Source organism: Chelonoidis abingdonii, chromosome 11, assembly GCF_003597395.2.
Source record: "Chelonoidis abingdonii isolate Lonesome George chromosome 11, CheloAbing_2.0, whole genome shotgun sequence".
Taxonomy (NCBI): domain Eukaryota; kingdom Metazoa; phylum Chordata; order Testudines; family Testudinidae; genus Chelonoidis; species Chelonoidis abingdonii.
Window position 1 is genome coordinate 51705706 of NC_133779.1, and position 23415 is coordinate 51729120.

At 52.7% G+C, this 23415-nt stretch overlaps 1 protein-coding gene across 1 annotated transcript in view; it reads right to left on the reverse strand.

Annotated features, from left to right (window-relative positions):
• CGN (cingulin) overlaps positions 1-23415 on the reverse strand; it is a 45799-nt gene that overhangs the window by 7883 nt on the left and 14501 nt on the right. The window contains exons 10-19 of the mRNA XM_032767973.2: positions 22930-23071; positions 22166-22378; positions 21386-21592; positions 20290-20547; positions 18733-18903; positions 17113-17274; positions 14024-14113; positions 9349-9432; positions 4055-4173; positions 1868-1976 (exon numbers count right to left, since the gene is read on the reverse strand). Coding sequence (XP_032623864.1) covers positions 1868-1976; positions 4055-4173; positions 9349-9432; positions 14024-14113; positions 17113-17274; positions 18733-18903; positions 20290-20547; positions 21386-21592; positions 22166-22378; positions 22930-23071 — 1555 coding nt within the window. The remainder of the gene's footprint in view (positions 1-1867; positions 1977-4054; positions 4174-9348; positions 9433-14023; positions 14114-17112; positions 17275-18732; positions 18904-20289; positions 20548-21385; positions 21593-22165; positions 22379-22929; positions 23072-23415) is intronic.

Sequence of the window (23415 nt, forward strand, 5' to 3'; positions counted from 1 at the left end):
GGCCACATCTGGAGTACTGCACTCAGCTTTGGGCCCCCCCACTATAGAAAGGATGTGGACAAATTGGAGAGTCCAGTGGAGGGCAACAAAAATGATCAGGAGGTTGGGGCACATGACTTACGAGGAGACGCTGAGGGAACTGGGGTTATTTAGTCTGCAGAAGAGAAGAATGAGGGGGGATTTGAAAGCAGCCTTCAACTACCTGAAGGGGGGTTCCAAAGAGGATGGAGCTTGGCTGTTCTCAGTGGTAGCAGATGACAGGACAAGGAGCAATGGTCTCAAGTTGCAGCGGGGGAGGTCTAGGTTGGATATTAGGAAACACTATTTCCCTAGGAGGGTTGTGAAGCACTGGAAGGGGTTACCTAGGGAGATGGTGGAATCTCCATCCTCAGAGGTTTTTAAGGTCAGGCTTGACAAAGCCCTGGCTGGGATGATTTAGTTGGGGGTTGGTCCTGCTTTGAGCAGGGAGTTGGACTAGATACCTCCTGAGGTCTTTTCCAACCCTGATCTTCTGTGATTCTAAAGCACCAAACTTGGGTGAGAGGGTTTTGTGGGAGGGGGACCCAAGGGTGGGAGGGGGACGAGGGGCAACACCTGGCTAAGTGCCCAGGCAAGCTCTGCAGGGAAGAGAGACTCCTAGAGGGTTAAGAAGCAACCAGGACAGGAGGGAAGGGTTTTTGTTAGAGCATGGGGTCAGGTCCATGGACAGGAGTAAGGTGGGGGAGGGGAAGGGGGGAAATAAAGATGCTCAGATACCGATCAGAATTTGTGCAGACTTCTAAGCTGTTGTACATAGGCAGGCTCCCTCCGCACTATGGACAGATCCATCCACACTCCATCGTGCCACATCTGTCAGCCACAGCTTTAGGAAGCCAGGCGCGATTAGGACTTTCTCCATCAGGAGTCTGGCAGAGAAGATGCACACTACTGTCCTGACAGTGTATTATGTGTGGAGGCCTCTGGCTCTGGGACATGCTGTCAGCAGGCAGATCTTGGCTAGTGGCTCAGTTTAGTCAGGCAGCGAGAGGGCTGTTCTTGTTCCCTCATGCATGGTCAGTAGAGCCCAAAGGATCTGCCCCCAACACCGAGAGGGCAGCTCAAGTAGGAAAATGGGAGCAGAAAACCGAAAATGAAGGGCAGGCTTGGGAGGTATGATGGCAGAGCAGCCGTAATTAGGCAAGATGGAGCAGCAACAGAGACCAGGAAGCTGAAGGTGAGTGGTGGCCTGTGAGATGGGGTTGGTGGATTCTCAAAATGCTTCTACAAGGCTATTCTGCATGGGGTCTTCCCCCCACAAACCCTGCCCTCACCACACCCTAAAAGGACACAAGAGGCAGAGACACAGAAATATTTGGCTGTAATCAGGATGTGGGGTGGGGAGGTCGATAAGGCAGAGAGAATGGGGTGGCTGCAGCTGGAATGGGAATTGCTCTTGCATCAAAAGGAGAAATGTGCTGCATGAAGGAGCAGAGAGGAGACGTACGGGAGATGAGCCGAGAACAGATCCATGGGTCTGGCCCATGATTTCCATTGGCACCCAGATTGAATTGGCTAGTAGGAGAGGTCAGCCCCGAACTGGAGCCAAATCACTGTCAGAAAGTGCACGTGCAAACATGCATATATACGCACACGCTGAGCCCTCCAGCTGCACAGAGACAACTTGGCTGAAGTTTCCCCATTTGTCTGCCGAGCAGGTGCCAGAGGCTGTGGAAGCCATTTAAACGAATAAAAATTGGATGACAAAAATTGGAAAAAAAAAATGGAAGGATGAGAGCGATGCCCCAGGGTAGCTCCAAGAGTGTGTGGGTTGTCTGGTGGGGTCGGGTGTGTGTGTGTGGGGAGAGACAGCAGAATGTCATCTACACACCTGGTCCTTCTGGTCATTCACATGCTGTCTTTCATCATCGATCTGGATCGTCAGCTCCTTCACTTTCCTTTCCAGTTTGCGGTTTGAGGACACCAGGATGTTCTTCTCTCTGAAATCACATTGAGCAGAGCAGCTGCTGAACTCTGTCCAGACACACATGGGATCTCTGACTGTTTACCTTATGGTGGCTCCCAGATGCCCTTATTGTGACTAGGGTCCCCTGTGGCACTGGGCGTTGCACAGACAGCCCATGCCCTAGAGAGCTCATAGTCTGAATAGAGAAACTGAGACCCAGAGAGATGAAGCACCTAGCCCCAGCTCACACAAGCAGTCAGAGACAGAGCTGGAATTTGAACCTAGAACCCCCAAGTCCCAGTGCAGCACCCTAACCACTAGGACACTGCTTCCCTCTGCCCTTTGAGGGTAGCATATCTGGTGCTCATACAGGCCTGGGACAAGCTACCTGCAATTAGATTCGGCTCAAGAAAAACAATGGTGCACAAACATTTAGTTCTGGGGCAAGATGCCAGGTTGACAGGCCTGGAAACAGACACCCCATTTATTGACAACACAGGGACAACCCCAAGGCAGAGAGCACTGGGCACGCTTCCCCCAGACGCTGCCAACAAGGTTATTATGCAAGGCTGAGCACTTGCAACTGGGCTACCGTCAAGCCTATTGTGCACCCGGGTCATCGTCCGAGGGTGGCGGCTCTGACAATGCCAGCCTGAGCTGGAGGAGTCTCTCAGCCCCCTTTTATACAGCAACAATCAGTGCCACAATCTCCAGATGATGCATTTTTCCACCCCCATAAAACTAGACAGTGAACAAGGAGCCAATTCAGCCATGTGAGTTACACCAGTTAGGAACGTCTGTTTTTAAAACTCTAGTCTGAGATGGGGACCCCCCTAGAGGCAGTCTTTAGCGACTGGTCTACATGCGAAAGGTGCATTTCGGGGGTTATTTTAAACCAAATTCTGTTCAATCGGTACCAAAAGGACACTCAGATTTCAATGTATTTACATTTTAAATAAAACAAACATTGGGAAACACTCTTAAACTGAAACCAAGGCATCCACATGGGGGTTTGAAGTGGTTTAGCTAAAAATCAGTTTAAAAATTGGTGTTAACGGAGTGCAACCCATCGCATAGATGGTTTTCTTTTCATGGCTGCCCTTGCTGCTGAAACCCCAGTAGCAGGGGCTATCCGCATAGCTGTTCATTGTGCCTCATGCCACCAGGGTAGTTCAAACCCAGCCAGAAGCACAGAGAAGTGAGGTACTGGCCCTCTCCTGCCAGCTGGGAGAAAGGCTTCTGATTCCATATGGCAGACACCTTCCTCCACACCCCCACCGATTGGGAGTCAGTTCCAGACAACTACTGAACTCGCATGTGCCAGTTAAAGGGTTAAGCGCACCTTCTCATGCCACTTCGCGTGAGAATGTTGTTGACACTTACACAACATCTGACCTCTCCTGAAAGCTGTTATCATGAAATTAAGCCTCGGAACGTGCCTGGGAGGCAGATCAGGCCGAGGCCCGTTTTGAAAAGGGGTGTGGGGGGGAGAAATGGGATGTAGGATGGAGAGGATTCTAGATGTGAAGGTCCATGGACAAGCACCAGTACTACTGAACTAAACCCCTTCCTGAGGCTGCAAAGCAAGATGAAGGCACAGATGGAGCTAGAACCCATGCACTCCCTGAAACCGCAGTCCTGTGCCAAGACCCTTGAGCTTTCTGGTTAGCGCATGGGGTTGGGGTAACCATTTCTACACTCCATTATCAGCTCTGACACGGACATGGGAGGAGTCACATGCCTGCTGTGTGCCTCAGTTTCCTGATCTATAAACTGGGGGTGGTGATTCCCTCCATCTCTGTGCACTTATAGTGGTAAAACTTTCTAGTGTAAACCAGGGTTGGTTGTCAGTTCAGGTGTGAATTTCTACTGATATGGTTACACTGGTGCAATCCCTAGTGTGGACACAGTTATACCAGTATAGCTTAGTCTCCTTTCCACAGAGAAATAACTATACTGGTAGAACTGCATCCACTCTAGGGGGTGGGAAGGGAAGGGAAGGGGTGTAGCTCTCTATACTGTTAGAGTGGTACAACCTGTGTTTAGACAAGGGCTTAGCATTGCGTGCTTTGTGATCTTCTGCCAGAACGAGGCCAAGTCTATATCTTTTACCTCTCTTCTGCCTGCAGCTTATCTTGCAGTTCCTGGATCCTTGACTCCAGCTGAGTCAAACTGGCGCTTGGTTTTTGCAAGCCTTCCGAGCTAGCCAGTCGGCTTTTCAAGTCTTTGTTCTGGTGGGAGAAATTGCACCTGATTAGTCACCCAAGAAACCAATAGCCAGCACCTGAGTGAGAAAGTTGGCCTTATAAACAAACAGAGGAGGAACAGAGTGTTATGTAAACCCTGGCAGGGAGTCAAGTGAAATCCCTTTCACAAATAAGACTCTTTGCTGCTTTTACAGATCCAGACTAACACTGCTACCCCTCTGAAACTTTTCACAAATAGGAATATTCATTAGTTGGGTTATATAATGGCACATTATTTTTCCTGCATTAAAAATGTTGCCAACAGAACGTAGTTTAAAACTGTGTGGAATCCAAGCACTAAAAAGCAGGTGAAGACAGTTCTCCCGCTCTGCGAACCCAATGCTGTCAGAACATGCTGGCTGGGGTCACGGGCCAGGGAATAGCTGACATCTCCATTTAGGCCATGCCTCCCAATGCTCCACCACGATCAGCAGGAAAAACCCGCACACGTCCCCCACAGAATGGAGTTTACAGGCCCATAGTCCTGTACGGATACAGGTTTAGCCAAGGATCTCCTGGCGGGGACACAATCCAATGCACAACTCAGATATTAATGACCAGTGTATTTAATAGCTTCCTCAGCCCGAAGAGCTAAATTTGCCAGCTTCACCTCCTTCCCTAAGAGCCATCACAGATCCTCTACCCTGTTCCACAGGAAGTGACAGCAGAGACAGAGAGGATGTCAGTATTAAACACGCCTTGGTAACTGGCAACGTCCAGAAGGGAGAAAAAAGGCTGGAAGCTTTTGAAGAATGAGATTGGTGCACTGCAGGGAACTTCATGACTTTTTGCACCACCTTAAGTCAGCAGCTCAAGCCACGTGTTGTTTTGTTCTTGTTAATTACATGCAGAGAACAAGAACAGCTTGAAGGATTTGCTTTTTTACGCCAGCACACACTTGCGTAACAGAGTATTCGGTAACAAGTCCGGGCAAGCAGCTGCTGCACGTTCACAGCAGCCTGGGCTGTAATTTAAACACCACATTTTTTTTAAACTTGGGAATTAAGAGTCCATCTCCAAATTAAGGAGCACCACAGAACCATGCCAGGGAAAGCTGTCTAGGAGGCATCAGGAGCAATTTCAAGTCATTACAGACTGGTTTTAAAACGGCCAGTTTGTCTTCTGTGTGGGTCAATGAGTGCTGGCTCCGAATGGATTTGAATAATGAGTCAGTTCAGATCTGCAGATAGAGCCTGAAGATGTGGGCCTTGTAGTAAGATGAAGCCCTGAAACATAAACCCTTATATTAGAGGCCCAGTTTGAGGCCTAAGGCCAGAACTAAAGTAATGGTCAAGACTTTGCTGACATAAAGCAAAGTTAAGCTGTGAGCCAAAGGCAGGCCCTGCTCACAGAAGCTGGCAAGGAAACGGCTGATGCTGCAAAAAGAGACATACCTAAAAGGTACTGGACACTAGAGATATAAACATATGCTGAGATGGTACCAGAACACTCTGATACATGCACATTCCACACTGATAACAAGGAACAGGCTGACTCATCCTAAAGACAGGGGCAAAAGCATAATATGATGGATAGAGTTGTTTTGCTTGAATCAACATATACAAGGTAATAGGCGGCACCTTGCTATGTAGAGGGGTTGCACCTCAATACGTCGGGAGTGACGTGTAACTTGTTTGTACCGGTTATAAGAATGCATCCCTGGGGTGGTGTCTCTGTCCAGCGTAGGGGGGCAGTTGAGAGTCCCACCACGGAGTGAGCTGGTCCATTGTCAGAGGGCACATATTCGTAGCATGTCCCGCAGAGCCCGTGAGAAACTATTATTGTGCTTCGTTTGACAATAAACCTGGCCGGGTGCTTTCGTCTGTGGTCACTGGGGGATTCTCTCGGGGTCTGCTGTGCCAGCGAGCTGTGCAGAGCCGGAGCAGCACACAGATGGAACACACACATGCAGCCAACTGTTCTCAACACTAGACAGAGCAGAGCACCACATGGGTGACAGCTGATGACAGGCCTCAGGGCTGTGTTTCTGCCGATTGCCCTGGCAGAAGACTGGTGGAGATGCTCTGTGCCACTTCCCCCCTCGCCCAGGAGCGTGTCTAAGGAAGGAAGGGGCGAGGGCAGAGAACTCTGCCCTCCAGCTAGTCCATGTTGCTACTTGGGGCCCCCTTGCAGCCAAGGTGCAGATTAGAGCTGTCTGGGTTCAGCTTTAGCTCCGGTAGCCCCAGTATCCAAGGGCTTGGCTTCACTGGCACTTTACAGCGCTGCAACTTTCGCGCTCAGGGGTGTGAAAAAACACCCCCCTGAGCGCTGCAAGATGCAGCACTGTAAAGTGTCAGTGTAATCAGGGCGGCAGCGCTGGGAGCGGGGCTGCACGCTACACCCATAAGGGATGTGGTTTACAAGCAGCGCTGGGAGAGCTCTCTCCCAGCGCTGCGGCTCTGACTACACTCACACTTCAAAGCGCTGCCGCGGCAGCGCTCCCGCAGTGCTGCCGGGGCAGCGCTTTGAAATTTCTAATGTAGCCATACCCCAAGAGACACAAAGCCACCGGCACCTGAGCCTCCACTCCAGGGCTGTGCTGAGCCGGGTCTCAGTCTCTGAACTCAAACCCTAAGAGTTTCTTGTGGACAGCAGGTGACAAAGCCTCCCTCCTCCAGGCCCTCCCTCTCCCTGCCTTCAGGAACGGCTCTTGGCAGTTAGGTCAGCATTCTGAGATGGCAGGAGAGAGCTGCCTCTTGGACCCCAATAGCTCTGGGTCCCCCTTCTCCTGGGGAGGCAAAGGGCATCAGCCTGCCCATAAAGGCCCCATCTCCATATCTACAAAGGAGCCAGGAGACCTGGGAGTGTTGACTGCACAATAACCTGCAACATGAACTCACTGCACCCTTGCAACCAGGTAAAGAACAAACCCCGACTGCTTAACACTTGAGCCCTGTTGCAGGGTGCTCTGGGTACAGGCCGCACTAGTGAGATGCCCTGGCTCACAGCCAAGGGGCAGGCAGGGGCCTTGGGAGGGTCACAGCGCTGGACAGAGCACAGCGGAGGGGTATTTTCAGAGGTAAGGGCAGGACAGAGAGTGTCACAGCTGCTCTCCAGCAGTCCCACGTGGCGCTTGCTGGTACAATACCTCCATGGATTGCTATAGAGTTTGCTTTCACTGAAGGCCGTTTGGGGCACTGCGTTACGCTGCAGCTGGGAGTGAGTCTCCTAGGCTGGGCAGGCAGATAGTTTAGTTCTTTGGCTGTCTCAGAGATCTGTCCCTTGGCTTGCTATCTAGGACTCCACACTCTCCTTTCGCTGACAGCCCCTGCATTTCGCCTATAAATTCCTCTTCTACTTTAAGAATCAGGCCGAGCCCCAGGTTCTCAGTCTCCCAGGGCACGCTGCTAGCCTCACTCCCCTGCAGGCAGGGAGAGGTTTATGGGAGTTCCCGGGGATTAGAAAATCGTGTCCATTGAGAGCTCCCTACAAAAGGTGCAACACGCCTGGGCCCCCCCCCCGCCCAAGCTGGGTGTGTGCAATAAACTGAAAATTAAGAGTGAGGATTAGAAGAAGAGACACCCCTTATTATCCTAGCCGCCTTTGGAATGCCGCTGGAGGGATCGCAGAGCCGCTGGCAGGAAGCACAATGATGCTGCCAGAAGAAGTCCCGAGGATCTCTGACTCTGTCCCTGCTTGGAGAGGAGGTTAAACACTTCAGCCATTCGCAGCATTTTGCTGTTCATATTCCAGCAGCCCCCAGAAACACCAAACAGGGCCCACTGGAGCAGGAGCTGTGTCGCATCTGTCACAGAGAGCATAGAGTCATATTTTGGGATGCAGATGAGGGAAGGGGAAGGGATGACAGGGATACTCTCTTCTTTGCATAGGTGGGCTGGGAACACAGCATATATTTATTGTTTCTATTATGGTAATGGCCCCTGATCCTGTTCCCCTTCGTGTTAGACATTGGGCAGACGAGGGAGACAGACAGACAGACCTTCCTTTCCCCAGAGAGCTTGAGACAGAGATATCGAGCAGGACACAACAGGTCATAGGTTGCAAGGGCAGAAGGGACCAAATGCAATTACTTAGTCTGACCTCCTGTATGACACAGGCCAGAGATAATCCCCAGAGCAGAGCTTTTACAAAAACATCCAGTCTTGATTTAAAAAGTCAGCGATGGAGAATCCACCATGAGCCTTGGTAAATTGTTCCAATGGTTAATTACCCACCTGTTAAAAATATTTACACCTTATTTCCAGACTGAAATGGTCTAGCTTCTACTTCTAGCCATTAGAGGGTGTTCGACCTTTCTCTGCTAGACTGAAGAGCCAGTTATTAAATATTTGTTCCCCATGTGGGGTTTTAGACTAATCTAGCCACCTCTTAACCTCTTCGTTAAGTTACCTAGTTTGTGCTCTTTGAGTCTATCACTCTCGGGCAGGTTTTCTAATCCTTTAAGTGTGCGTGTGGCTCTTCTCTGACCCCTCTCCAATTTATCAGCATCCTCCTGGAACTGCGGGTGTCAGAACTGGACACGGGATTCCAGCAGGAGTTGCACTAGTGCCCATTACAGAGGTAAAATAACCTCCCTACCTGATATTCCCCTGTTTATGCATCCCAGGATCACATTAACACTTTGGTGACAGCATCACACCGAGAGCTCACATTCAGCTGCTTATCCACCATGACTTCCAAATCTTTTTCAGAGTCGCTGCTTCCCAGGTGGATGAAACGGACGCAACATGGATGAAACAACAGAACGAGCAGGAGTCCTGGCCAGTCTAGCCAGCCCCAGACAGGAGCCCGTTGGGAGGGGTTACTGCAGAGGCAGGTTTTGAGGGTGCTAATGAGAGATGACAGCTTTAAGAATTGTGATGGGGTGGCATGGGAGACTTCGCAATAGCACAGAAGGGGTGAGGGGATATTTGTTGATAAATACAAACAAGCAGGATCAGAGCAAGATGATCAACCGAGTCACAAGATCACGCTGGCTTAAATGCATTTTCTAGCATTGTCACGTGGGGGAGGGGGCAGACTTGCAACCCCTTGACATCTCTGCATTCGCAAGAAGCCACAAGAGCAGCCATCACCTACCCAAGCAGCCAGCAGGGTTAGCTCCAGGAGAGGCAGAGCCGTGCAGCAGCATACCCCAAGCAGCACCAGCTGCCAGCATTGAAAGAGGTGTCCAAATCCCACATCCGGTCACAGCCTTACCTGCCTCTCCAGGGAGATCTTGTCACACTCCAGGTCCTGCCGGCTGGAGCGCTCCTGCAGCAGCTCCGCACGCAGCTGGTCAATCTGGAGGAAGGAAGGTTGGTTTTGGTTAGGGGTTATTTCTGGTCAGACCAGTGTGTCTTCTCGCAGCCAGTGGCAGTTCCCTCTCTGGCAGATGGCTAAGATTCCTGAGGCCATTCATGGATACGGCCAGTCAGAGGACTGTGGCGGGTCAGGAATTCTCAAGTTCTAATCTTGGCTATTACACACGTCCCGAGTCCCTTCCCCATGGTGTGTCTCAGTTTCCCCATCTGTCGCCTGCCTTTCCTGCGGGGGTCTATAAGGATTAGAGGCAGCACTGCATTTCAAGAGAACAGAAGCTAGGCACAATTAGCATTTTGGGGGAAATCAAAGTTGCCAGGGCCTAATCCTCAGTTCAGCCCAAGTCCCTCACAATCAGTGGAGTCGCACCAGTGGCAGTCTGAAGCGGCTGGCCCATAAAAACGTGACAAGCAACGGGCACTGTGGTTCCATTACATTAATGTGGGTTCAGTGGGAGCTGAAAGCCATTGTCCTAAGAGATTCCAGGGGGCCTCTGGCAGGATCAGGGCCCCTCTGTGCTAGGTGCTGCACGAAGTCCCCCCCGCAGAGTTCAGTCTGAGTAGGCAGGACAGGAGAATCCCTATTTTACAAACCGATACTAGAAGGCTTGGCTATCTTACTTCTCCCGGTGGCTCTAAATCAGCCACTAGCCGCAACATGGAAGCCACCAATCCCCCATCCACAAACCCCACCCTGCTTAAGCCACTGCTATGTGCTAGGTCCTCAACTGAAACATGCTGAGAACTCAGAGGCAACGTACGGCAAATCCAGCTCATACTGCTGCCTGTTGCGACACTGAGCACTCCAGGGCCGTCAACAGGGGGATAAATCTTTGGTGGGCTGCAGGCCCGCACTGGCGACCGGCACGGAACAAAGCAGCACTAAAAGGGGAAGCCGTTCTCAGCTGCCGTCCGTTGCCCGCGGCTGGTGCGAGCACACGGCAGTGCATGATGCTCCTCCGCTGCTGCAGCTGGGTTCAGCAAGTTAGAGACACCATGAATACTCGGGGACCTGGAAGGGATGCATGTACAGCAGGGTGCAGCCCAGTTTGAGATCATGGCTTGGCAGAGTCCCTGATGCTGGTTAATTGCCTATGAGACATTGAAGAGGCAGCAGCTCGTTTCATCCCCAGCGAGATTAGATCATTGTTTACTCAGCAGCCAGATAGATCTTTATTTTCTTAACGTTTGCCAAGGTTAGGTGCTAGACATGCTGCCAGCCCCCTGCCAACCACACCCTTCCTTTTGCCAGGCAGGGTTGGGTGCAGAACCGACGGGCGTTTTAGCTGCCATGAGCAGAGCCCATGGTGGGGATGTTCTACACTGCACCGGGGAGGTTCTGACTCCCTCTGCCAATGCCGCACTGCTGTTTTGAGTGCAGTGGCCGTGCCCCGGTAGCATGAGTCTGTCCCAGCTGCAGTGTAGACTAAGGTTGCCAACTATCTAATTGCACAAACCCAAACACCTTTGCCCTGCCCTTGCATCCCATTTCCCTCACTCACTTTCACTGGGCTGGGGCCAAGAGGTTCGGAGTGTGGGAAGGGCTCTGGACTGAGCCTGGGGCAGGGGGTTGGGGTGCAGAAGGGGGTACAGGCTTTGGGAGAGAGTTTGGGCGCAGCTCAAGGTTCGGGCAGGGGGTTGGGGTGCAGGAGAGGGTTCAGGGTGCAGGCTTCAGCTGGGCAGCATTTACCTCGGATAGCTCTTGGAAGCAATTGGTATATTTGGCTTCTAGGCTGGGGGATGGCCAGGCAGCTCTGCACATTGCCCCTGCCTGCAGGCACGGCTCTGCAGCGCCAATGGGAGCTGTGGAGTCGGCACTCAGGGCGGGGGCAGCACACAGAGTCCCCCTAGCCGCCCCTGAGCCTAGAAGCCAAAGGGATGTGCTGGTCATTTCTGGGAACTGCACGGTGCCAGGGCAGGTAGGGATCCTGCCTTAGCCCTGCTGCGCTGTTGACTGGACTTCAGCCTATCAAAATCTCCCAGCTCGCCTTTAATAGTCACCGGGAGATTGGAGCCTATTCCAGGAGACTCCCGGCCAATCCTGGACGATTGGCAACGCTAATGTAGACACACCCAAAAGACCTGGCAGGAGAAGTTAGACTCTTACTGCTGTTGCGCACGTATAAATTTTCTTAAGACACCAACGATCTGCAGGGCATTAGCAGGGCATTTCTGGCACCTTGGGCTTATACATCATCACCCCTGCACCTACTGATGGATGTAGCCATGCCCCCTGTGGCACTAGGCACTGTACAAAGAAAGAAAAAAGAGTCCCTGCCCCCAAAATCTTACAATCCGGTATCGCCACTCATTTCTGTGCCTCCCTTTCCCAGTCTGAAAATGCAGAGCTCGGACTTTGAAGGCAGTAAGCACCCAGATTAGTAAATGGGAAGGCCAGTAGAGACCATTAGGATCTAGTCTGATGTCGTACATGAACGCCAGCCAGAGAACTTCACCCAATCATTTCTGCACCAAGCTAGAGCAGATCGTTGAGAAAGGGACGTCCAGTCTTGACTTAAACTGCACATGATAGAGAATTGAGACCATTCAGTAACAGCTATGTAGAGTCTGAATAACTGTGGCTACTTGGAAAGTACACCAGGGCTGTAAGAAGCACTGAGCCTCTCTCTACAGCAAGCAGTCCCCAAAACTTTTTGCAACTTCTCCATAGACCACTGCTGGCTTAGCATGACAGAATAAATGACTTGGGGCTGACAGCTGGCTTTCAGATCGCATGCGTCAGCAACTTGGGAGCAGACAAAATATAGACTCCAATTCAAAAATATGTACCCTTCACAGCACTTACAGGTCTGGCTCTAATAAGAGTTAATAAGCCATAGACAATTCTGTTAGGAGAATTTAAGCGCCAAGAAAACCATTCCACCTGTATGCAACCTGTTCTTCCTCTGCCTATTAAAATAATCACCATGCAATTCAAAACGCACTTGCAGCGTCAATAGAGGTCTGCCATTTGGATCCAGAAAAACAGAAACATAGGTAGAGATGGGAGTGATCAGAAGGCCACCAGAGAAACGAGGTACAGCAGGAACCCACAAGTCAAGCAGGATAATGGTAAGGGGACTTAAGCCAGCGGCAGAGCAGTTTGCAAAATGCAGAAGAGCAGCATCGGATGGCAGCTAGAGCTTCTAATGAGCTCTTTATTTTCAAGAGGCTCCGCCGTTTCTTATGTTTTACGCACACATTAGAGGATTTTGTTACTACAGGGATTCAAGCTATGAACAGGTTTCCAGAGCACTGTTAAGAGATGCTAAGATTGCCAGATGGAAAGCAATAGAGACCTGGTCTGTAGGAGCTCTGCCAACATCCAACAGTCAGTTCTAGTAGCACGTCTGTGAAGCAGGGAAGCACCACAAGAATGGGGAATATTTGCCCTAAGTTGTTGCTGCTGCATTTGGCAAGGAGGGGAGGGGGCAGGGAAAGCAGAAAAAAGAAAAGAAGAAAAAGCTGGCGCCGAGCAAATATTTCTAGGAACAACCAAGAGGCAGTAGCTCCTAGTCAGAGGTTGCTTGAGAGGATGAAACTTAGCTTAGACATGAATATATACAGATTCTCCCTCTACCCCCCACCAGTTCTGCAGATGGAGAAGCCGAGGAAAAAGGGCAGGGGAAGGGATTCATTCAAGATTGCACAGTGGATTCAGCCACCGAGCTAGGAAAAAGGATCCAGGACTCCTGATGCATGGGTGTCCTAGCCACTAGATGAGGGGGTCTGAACGGGACTGCACTGCTAAAATAATGGCACCTATAGGGCATGGAGAGCGCACTTGTACGTGTCCGTTGTAGTGAGGGAAGTTCTGCTTTACTGTCCTTTGCTGAGGCAACTGAAGCTACAGAGCATCAACCTCAGCCACACTCTGACACGATGCAGGGAAATAGATGGGGGGAAAGAACCAAGAGCCAGATAGCTAAGCCCCTGCTCCACTGGCAAGTCTGTCAACAGCAGAGAGCTTCCAGGAAGCAGTTACATTAGCATCAGCAAGGGTATGGGCTGCATTCTGCACCCGGCAGGCTCTGTGCGGTGTCAGACGCTAGCTTGGAAAGGTTATAAATGAGGAGCAGAGTCATAGGGCACTGTCTAGTTACTGGAGCACCAGGGAGTCTGGGTAAGTTCCCACCTCTGGGGAAACTGAGGCACATCTGCAAAGGGAGGGGTTATTTGGTCATTGTTCATATCGCAGCAGCAGCGAGGAGCCCCAGGCATGGCTCAGGACCCCACTGTGCTAGGAGCTGTCTGGATACAGAACGAAGAGATGGGTCCCTGCTTCAGAGAGCTTACAACGCAGGGCGCTTAGACTAACGGGGCCCACGCTTCATAGCTTCTGTCAGCCAAGCTTACTGTATATCCCAGGGGCACCCTGAATCCCTCCATTCCCCCTAAACTCCATTTTTGGCCCCCTCCTGCCCCCGTACCAGGGTCCCTCAGTCTCTCCCCCATTGCAGGGACTCTTTGCCTGCCCCCGCCTCCTCTCTACACCAGGTCTCCATTAACCCATTGGATGACACTGGGCTATGGTGAGGTTTTCAAATCCTTCCCTTTGCCACACACTCCCCTACCTGGTCTCTGCTGCGGTTAATCCGGTCAGTCAACAGTTCCACCGTGTTCCTCTCCTCGTCCAGTTCCACCTCGAGGCGCTTGGATTTCTCCTGTGAGCAGAACCTGGGTTATTCTAGCTTCTAGCAGAGGAGTGGGGGGCGGGGGGTGTTTTATGGGACACTAACGCCCCCTACCCCAGCCTTAGATCAGACAGAGGACCGTTCACAGAGCGTTGTGGCACTCCCAGGAGTTATGGGCTCACTAAGACATCAGTGTGCTCAGAAGTGGTGACGCTAGGTAGTTAACCCTGAGAGTGCTGGAGTAAGGACATGAGCGTAATGGGGACTCAGCGGGAGAGCCTGGTAGGACCCCCAACACCCTACTCCTGAAATGTGAGCCACACAAGTTGGTCCCTGGGCCTGTGCAGAGCCTCACTGCCTATTGCGGGGCTCCGAGAGCCCCAGGAGCTGCCCCTACTGAACAGTCTGCAGGAAGGAGATGCCAAGCATCCTTTCCAGGAAGGCCCGCTGACTTCAGGTGCCCAACAGGAGACACCGCTGGCTGAATTTCCAGAATGCTGAGCGCCCAGAACTGCAGTCAGCGGCAGGTGCCCCTCACTTTTTTCAGAGGTGCTGAGCAAGGATGCCTCAAGCCAGGCAACCAAAGATCAGTGGTCATTTTGATTTTGATAAGGCACTGACCCCAACCCATTAATTCCTTCCTCACAGAGCCACAACTTCCTAAGGACTCCTACGGGCCAGGTCGGGTGATGAGGGGGCAGAAGGGCTCAGGGCCAGCTCCAGGCACCAGCCCACCAAGCAGGTTCTTGGGGCGGCCAACGGAAGGGGCGGCATGTCCGGGTCTTCGGCGGCAGGTCCCTCTCGGAGTGAAGGACCAGCCACCGAATTGCCGTCGAAGACTGAAGCAGCAGCAGCAGAGCTGATTGCGGCTTTATTTATTTATTTTTTTAAAACACATACATTGCTTAGGGTGGCAAAAAACCTGGAGCTGGCCCTGGAAGGGCTTCAGATTTGGAAATCTGTTTGTTCTCTGAGGCCAGACAGGAGATACCTTGGCCCCCCGCACTTGCAATTTACACTCTGAAGGGAGGAAATCTGTCAGCCAACCTGGGAGTGTGGGGCGGGGGGGGAGGGTGGGAAGGAAAGAGAGAACTCTGGTGAAATCCCTTCTCCAGTGCTTTAACAGGCTCGCTGCACTGCAGAGCACTGGGGATTTCAATGCACACCGCAGCAGAGAGCCAGTTAAGCAGCCTTAAGACCAGTCTGCCGCAGGATTTGAACCATGCTTGGAAATCCCTAGTTAAGTTTCACTGCTGCTCAGCTGGCTTCAAACCATATCGTTTGCATAGACAATGCAGAAGGTTCAAGCGCATCTGAAGACTTTCCAGAACTCAAACGTGGCTCCAGACACTGTCCCACTGGCTGCTTGGGTTCTGCTGTCTCTGCTCTGTTCCATACCACAAAAGCCATTTGATTTTTCTAAGGGATTGGTTTGGGTTGGATCTGCCTGGGAGCTCCACCTAAACGTACTGGTGAACAAGGACTCGGATTTGATCCAAAGGGATTTAAGTTTTACCATAAGGTTGGTTGCAGATCACGACAGACCTGCACAAAAGAATCTCAAGCCTGCTGTTGGCATTCAGATCAAAATAGCGGCTTTATAAATCCATAAACAAAGAAACCCGGAAACAGAACAAGTCTCTGCCATGAACAATTATGCTGCAAGGCTTGAAAGAGCTGAAACTAAATCAGTTACTTGGCAATTAAAGAAAGTGTTAAACGAAAGGTCCTGTTTCCAAGACTCTGAAGACAACTCTGCCCTCTGCTGTTAAAGGCAGGCTTTGGAGCTAACAGGTTTTGTGCCACAGATAGCAGCAGATGCTCTCCTGGATTGAGTGCATGCTTTCTTGCTTGCTCTTAGCCGTGGGCAAAACATTGGGGTAAACTCTCAGCTCTCTCTCAAAACAGAGTCCTTGTCATTTCTGGCCAGGCAGCTCCCAGAGTCTCACCCCCTGTTGATTTTGTCTCATCGTTACACAGATGCTCCAGCTGGCTACTCTTAAACTTACTTGGCTCCTTTTAGTCTAACATCTACAAGCATTTGGTTTTAAAAATCCCAGTTACAGCAGATATAGTGGCGCGTTAACAATCGCCTTTAATAGCATGAAGCTCGTGGCTGTTTTTTTTCAACTAACAAGTAAAAAGTGATTTTATGGCTGTTGCAAGAAAGTTTGATTATTGTTCTTGAGTATCTATTCAGAGCCTCACAGCCTAGGATGTGGAGCTGAAAGAGTCCTTCTTAAAAATAGGTGAACATTTGGGCTCTAACTCTGACGGTTTCATGACCGCTATGGGGAAGGGGGGCAGGGTTATGTCACAAAAGGCCCCCCAACATGCAGTCAGTGGGAATTTGGCCTAAGAAAAGGCTGTGGCAATCAGGCTCTTTCTGTCCTGCTGGCCCAGAACCTCAGCAATCAGCATTAACTGACCTGCTGCTTGCATGTGCTGGAGGAGAGAGCAGACCGCGTGCTCACAGGTGTTCTTGGGGAGAAGTAGTATTTGACCAGCACCTGCATAGCTGTAGCACTAAAACAGGCCAATCCAGAGGCTTGGACTCCAGTGAGACCCAGAGATACGGCCCCCACCCACCGTATGCTCATGGATGAGACTATGGGCCTGTGTCCTCCAGCTACGCCATTACTGGGGCTGCAAGCATGAGAGGCAGCACTGGTACCAGGGTGTTGCCGGGGCTGGGGTGCTTCGCACTGTTCTGTTGCAGTTTCACTGTCCCGCCCGTTCTGCGGGGGAACAGAACGACGCTATGTTCTGTGCGTGGGGATTTAGTGCCGGTGAGATGTTCTGGAGGAAGATGGCACAGATAGGATCACAGCAAGGAGGCCAGTGGAGATGGGGACTTGGTCATAAAGACTCTTCCCTGAGAATCAGCTCCCTCACGACCGCTGACTGCTACAGCCTTCCCGGGGGGACCCTCACCCCGCCAGCACTTGAATAAGAACGCCTACATTCCAGTGAGCTCCCCATGCCAGAGCAGTTCAAAGCGGCACTAGGGTCAGGGAGAGCAAACAAACCTCCAGCACTTTGACCTGCCGAGAGCGATCGTCCTGGGAGCGTTTCTTGGACTCCACCTCCTGCTCCAGGCTCTGCAGGCGCTGGGCCAGCACCTCCTTATCCAGCACGGCGCTTTCCCGCTCGGCCTGGCTGTCCTGCAGTGCTTGCTTCAGCCGTGTGATCTGAGGGAAGAGATGGCGTCAGAGAGCTACTGCGCTACCCCAGCATTCCCCCAGAGCCTGCAGAAAGCTGCATGCGCCAGGCATCTAAAGATCTCCCCTAGTTACCACACAGGCTGCCTCACAGGTGTAGCAGCTGGACAAAGCAGAGGATCATGGTTGGGGGAGAAACAAAGGCTGGGCCAGATAGGACCAGTGTGGTGCCAATCCTGGAACAACCCACTTAGGGGCATCTAGTGATACCATGTGGTTGATGCTTGCAGCGCTAGCAAGCCCTGCAGAAAGCTATGGCCAACCTGCTTCGGCTGGAGGAAAGGAAGAGAAAAGAGCAACAGCTCCCGTTCCCGCACTGTGCGGCAAGAGGAGACTCTTCCTTCACACTCAGCAGGCTCTGGTCTAAGGACACATCTGGGCACCCACGCATAGTACCAGTGATCTGCTCTCTGCATACCGGAGAATACCCAGTTCTGTCATCAGGGTGAGTAACAGGTTTAGGAGGGGCCAGACACCACCAAGCTACATACTTCTGGTAGCAAGGGGCCCTCTGAACAGCAGCTAGATTTGGAATAGCCGGGCAGAGCTCTCCTGCCCTGAGAGCACACAACCCCACCCCAACCGCACATTCTGGGGCCCAGCACTGGGCTCGTGGGTTTCACAGGAAGCACCTTAGAGGTTTCTGGCCTCAGGCAGGCTGAGACGCTGCACTTTCACTCGGACGGTGGGAATTACTCCAGCTTCGATCTGTCCAGTCTGCACTCCCAGTCAGAGCAGAGCAGCTGACTGAACTAAAGGGAGATTCCACTATCTGTCACTCCTCTTAGCCAGGGAGGGCCAGCCCAGCTCCAGGGGAGGGAACCAGAGTCTGTCCCAAGTCCCCCCAGCGATGCAAGAGGGAGGCAGACTCTTTCATGGCTCGCAAACAGTATCACCAAGTTCTGACTGCAGGATCTTTATTGCTGCCCATGCGGGAGTCAGACGGAGCCCAGCCCGACACTGGTCCCTGCCTGACACTTTCTGTTACAGACGCTCATCCCTTTACTTGTCTATTGAGCAGATCTGATCTGCGATTGCTGGCGATACAGCCCCCACGATGCCCTTGAGCACAGCTGACTTCAAGGATACAAAGCGGCCAGTCTCAGGTAGCGCAGCCTCTTCCACTGGAACTGGGGGCAAGGGAGCTCTTGTACTGTCTAGAGTTACATCGGCTGCCGTTTCTGCATTCTCCCTTGTTCTAACAGGGCTATGCTTGTCTTCAGATCAAGGCCTGAGCTGAGCAGGCAGTTTGCCTGAGGCAGGGAAAATGCATGACTTGGTTCCACTGGGTAATTTGAAAGTGGACGAGGAACGTTCACATCTTCCCAGCGCTAGTGATTCCTGGCAAACGTATCGTAGACACCCTCTCCCAAGACAGCCCCTGGCAGGTTGTGAGCAAGATGAACCACCCAAGAGCCGACGGCCTACCTCGTCCTGCAGCCGACCCATGGTGAACTGCATCTTCTCCACCTCTGCACTGCGGTCCTTGGCCTGCTTCTGGGAATCTGCAATCTCCTTCCGTGACTTCTCCTTGTACTCCTCCAGCTGCGACTGCAGCATGGCCAGTGAGCTGTGGGACTCCTGGGCCATCTGGTCCAGCTAGAGCACAGGGGAAGGAGTACTCAGGAACCCACAATTAGTGCCCACGACCAACCACCTCCCCCAGGCCACATGGGGATAAACGATGCCATTGGAGTCACACGGGGGATCGCAGTTAACTTCAATAGGAGTGGAGGGAAGGGGGCTCTAGTATTTAGCCCCACCATGAAGAGGAAGGGAAGGAAATACGAAGGTGTCCCTACAATACTGGTTAGTGGGCTGGACTTTCCCCTTTCCCCTCCAAGACATTTGGTTTGAACGACAGAGCTGAACGTCCGAAGGAGACGTGCAAAGCTGAACTCAAAGCAGAGATTTAGCACAGAAATGCCTATTAAACGCAGCTGGCTAACCCGGCTGGGGCCAGCATTACAAAGTCCTTGCAGGTCACCCAGCAGCACAGCTTAGATTTATACAGCACCTATCGCTGGGGTAATCCGAGCACCAGAGCTCATCCTCCAGTGAATGTCATTAGCAAGCCCGGTGGGGCGAGAGGGCTGCAGAATGGATACCAGAGTTCACCGTACAATTCCCAAATCTTCTAGCACCCAGGAGATGCCAGGATGCTGCATTCCTGGGGTCTCTAGTGAGCCGGGAAGATGCTACGGGTTTTATGGAGACTAGCAGGCAAGAAGAGCTCATCTATGTTAATATCCTCCCCAGCTGAGGGGGTCAGCAACTTCCAGATGGCTCCATATTTCAGCTGGTTTTGCAAGGCAGCTCCAGTTACTCTACTGGGCAAGCTCCCAGTGCCACCCCTTGGAGAGCCAAGCCACATGCGCTCCAGCTAGCGGGCCAGCCTCCCGCGCCTGTCACTAGTCGGCTCTGCAGAATCCCAGCCAAACACCAAGCATCAACTCTGTAAGCCCTGGTGACAAATGGAGTTGGCAGCCATGAGACACTGCGTAATGATCTTGTGTCAGGCACTGATGCATCTTGGCGTTACTGTTTCAACCCAGCCAAGTCCTGTTTTCAAGCAGGTTGCTGGTAGGTTGACCGGATGTCCTGATTTTATAGGCTCAGTCCCCTTATTCAGGACTGTGTCTTATATAGGCACTTATTACCTTTCCCCCTCAGCCCCTATCCTGATTTTCTATCTGGTCACCCTGGTTGCTGGGCAGACCAGAATCCCAGTCCTTTCCAAACAGAGGCCTCCCCCCTTGTTGGTAGCAAATGCCACCAGTGTAAGACTGGTGGGGGTGGGGTGAGGTTTAATTTCAGGGCCCTTGTGCAAGCTTCCCAGGACTAAGATGGCCACACCCCAAAGAGACGACATGTCCCAGCATGCAGTGCAATAACTCAATCCAAGCAGCCAGGGACAATATAGGCAACACCTGGCCCCTCCCCCAGGCTTTAAGGTGGTGACATCAGCTGAGGCGTCTCACAAACCTCTCTGCTCAGCTTCTCTGTGGTTTTATCCAGCAGCCTCTTCTGCTCCTCCAGCTCATTCTTGGTTCTCCTCAGCTGCTCCTTCTGCTTCATCTCCTCCTGGTGCGAGGTGTTCAGCACCTGGTGCTCCTGAGACAGCCGGCTGAGACTCCTCTGGGCTTCTTCCAGGCGGCTCTCCAGAGACTTCTTGGCCATCAGCAGCTCCTGCTCCTGCTCCACAGCCTCCTCCAAGGATTGCTCCATCTGTCTGCGATCAGCCTGGAAGGGGAGGAGCTCTCAGAGAAACACAAAGCTCCCAGGGACTTCAGGGGCTGGGCTAGCTGAATATTTCCATCTGGATGGGGCAGCATGGTCCAATGGATAGAGCTCAGGAGAGGTGTGACCTGTGGGTGACCCTGGGCAAGTCCCTTCCCCAATGTGTGTGGGCTACACAACAGCAGGAGGTTGAAGTAAGGCAGCTTATATCAATCTAATTATGTCAGAGTACACACTACAGCCTTGCTCCCACCGATGCAAGCGCCCTGCTACACCGACATAAATCCATCTCCACAAGAAGCACAGGGCTTATGTCGGTGTAGTTAGGCCAATGCAGTGTTCTGTAGACACTGTGACTTACATCTATTGGCTCTCATGCCTGTCTACTTCACAGCTCTGCTGGAGCCGTGGCGGTCTCTGCTCCCGGCTCAGGCTGCCCCTTGGGCTTCTCAGCTCCCCACTAGGAATGGGACAGCTGACCAGAGATGGGGCGTGGATCCCCCTGGGCTCTCGGCTCCCTGCCAGGAGCACAGCAACTGGCGGGACTCTGAGCCCCCCTACACTACCCCTCTAAAGTTGGTGGAAGCGCTGCTGGCGAGGACGTGTGCACCACTGTCGGAAAAAGGGCAGTGTGGACACGAATCACGGGGCAGGGATTAGTACAGTGGCTGTAACTCTATAGGTCAGCTTAACTTTATAGCCTAGACATGCTCTGAGGCACTGACTTTCTTTAGGTCTGTGTAGCACCCAGCAGCATGGGGCCTTCAAGAGGCCCCTCTAGGGAGGAAGCTGGGGAAGGAGGTGGGTCTGTATGCAGGGCAGTCCTGCGGCCCTCGTGTACCTCCAGCTTGGCGATCTTCTCCCTGAGTCTGGCCTCCGAGCCCTCCCAGTTCTCAGAGAAGTGCCTGTACTCCTTGACCTGCATCTCCAAGCCCAGGATCTTCCTCCTCAAGTCATCATTCTCCTCCTGCGTCTCCCGCAGAGCGGACTCCACTGCCTTCCTCATCTGCTCCGTGGCCTCCTTCTCGCTCTCCACGGCCACCTTCACCTGCACGCCAGGCAAGAAAACATATACAGGTGAGTCCAGGGCCAGACCACTGGCACATGGGAAGCCGGCACTCACAGGAGCATGTCTCCAAAGGCTTCTGCCCAGCAGAGGGCAAACGGGCTCACAGGTGACGATCTTTGGACAGAGGGTGCCCGTTCCGCTATGGCCCCACGCACAGTGAGCAGGCACCTCTGCAAGAGGCAGCACCTCTTGCTTGCTGGGTCAACAGGAGGTGGCTGCGGGGTGGGAAATGGAGCATATGACGGAACTCCAAGGAGACAGAGGCAGCACACAGCCAGACATGCCGAAGGGCTCAGTGATTTGCTGCCGTCTCAGCGATAAAGGTCTCAGGGGGAAGGTGCAGCAATACAAGCTATGCAGAAGGCGTGCTAGATCTGTGGCCTGGGTACAGTCCTGTGCCCACTCCCCTTGAGCTGCTCTAGTCACTGCCCACCGGTGCCAGTTACCCAGGCATGCAGCCTTCAGCATCCCTGCCTGGAGGTCAGGCCGGGATAGGCATTCCCAGGCGTCCTCTGCTATAGGGGTCCGAGCTGGGAGGCCCTGGGCTCTTGCCTTGGCAGCTTCGTCATAGTCCTTCCTGAGCTGCTGCAAGTTCTTCTGGAACTGCTGCTTCAGCTGTTCTACCTCCGTGTCACGGCTGGCCACCTCCTCCTGGAGCGCCCCTTTCAGGGCGGCCAGCTCCCGCTCCCTCTGGTGGACCAGCTCATCCTGGGCCTGCTTCTCTGAAGCCAGCTCCCTCAGCTCCTCTTGGGCTTGACGCAGCTCCTGCGGAAGGAGGAGGAGAGTTGATGACAGGCTTTAAAGAGCGTCGAATACACGCACCAAGCTCTGGGAGTCCTGGCAGCGCTCACAAGGTAGCCAGCGGCCTAACAGAGAGGGAACTGCGCTCCCAGAGATTCTGCTACCCTCAGTATAGCGGTCATCTGCATTAAGACCACTGCGTTGTGGTAGCTAGGCCTGGACAGGAAGTGTTTTTTCATGTCCCCTTTTGTGGGGAAGAGAGAACGAACTCTTTCAGCAAAAGACTCCCGACCTGCTCTAGCCATAACCCCTGGGAAGCAAAGAACAGTGCAGCAAGCTCTGACCACTCCCTTATCCTGCCCTCTATGCCAGCAGTTATGCCAGTGGTACAGTAGCCCCATGTGCCCCAGGGATCTCAGGGAGCTCATTTTAAGGCACTTTTCTGCTACCAGTGTGGCCTGAAGAGGTGTTGGTACCCGTGAGAACCAGACCCCAACCATCCCATCAGGCAGTTCACACAGCTGCTCTATGAGTCAAGAGCCACCTTCCTTCTGACCACGCCCTGTTCATCATACCTTCTTCAGGGCTTCTGCTTGGCCAGCATCCACGGTGCTGTTCCTGACCTGGTCCACTTCCACTCGCATGGCCGAGAACCGCTCTCGCAGCTCCCGCAGCTCCTCCTCATACTCCTCCCGCTCTTGTTTCACCTGCATGAGCCTGCATGTGGGAAGAGAAGTAGTGCCAGGTGGGCTCCCCATTGCCCCATGGAAGAACCATGGGGAGTCTGACCCTGGGGGAAGCTGGGCTGAGTGGGACGAAAGCCTATGAAGGTCACCAGGAGGGGTGCAGAGACTCAAATGGTGGCAGCATGTCCTATGCATGCCAGCCAAGCCTGAGCTACATGACCCCCCCATCCTCCCTGGGTAATGCTGTGATATGATCAGAGAGAGGCACCATGCACCTCCTTGCTGGGCTCTGCATCAGCAATGCCAGTCACCTGTAAGCCTGTCCACCGGCCGCATCATGGCTTCTGCCAGTGAGCCCAAGCCAAGAATCCTGCC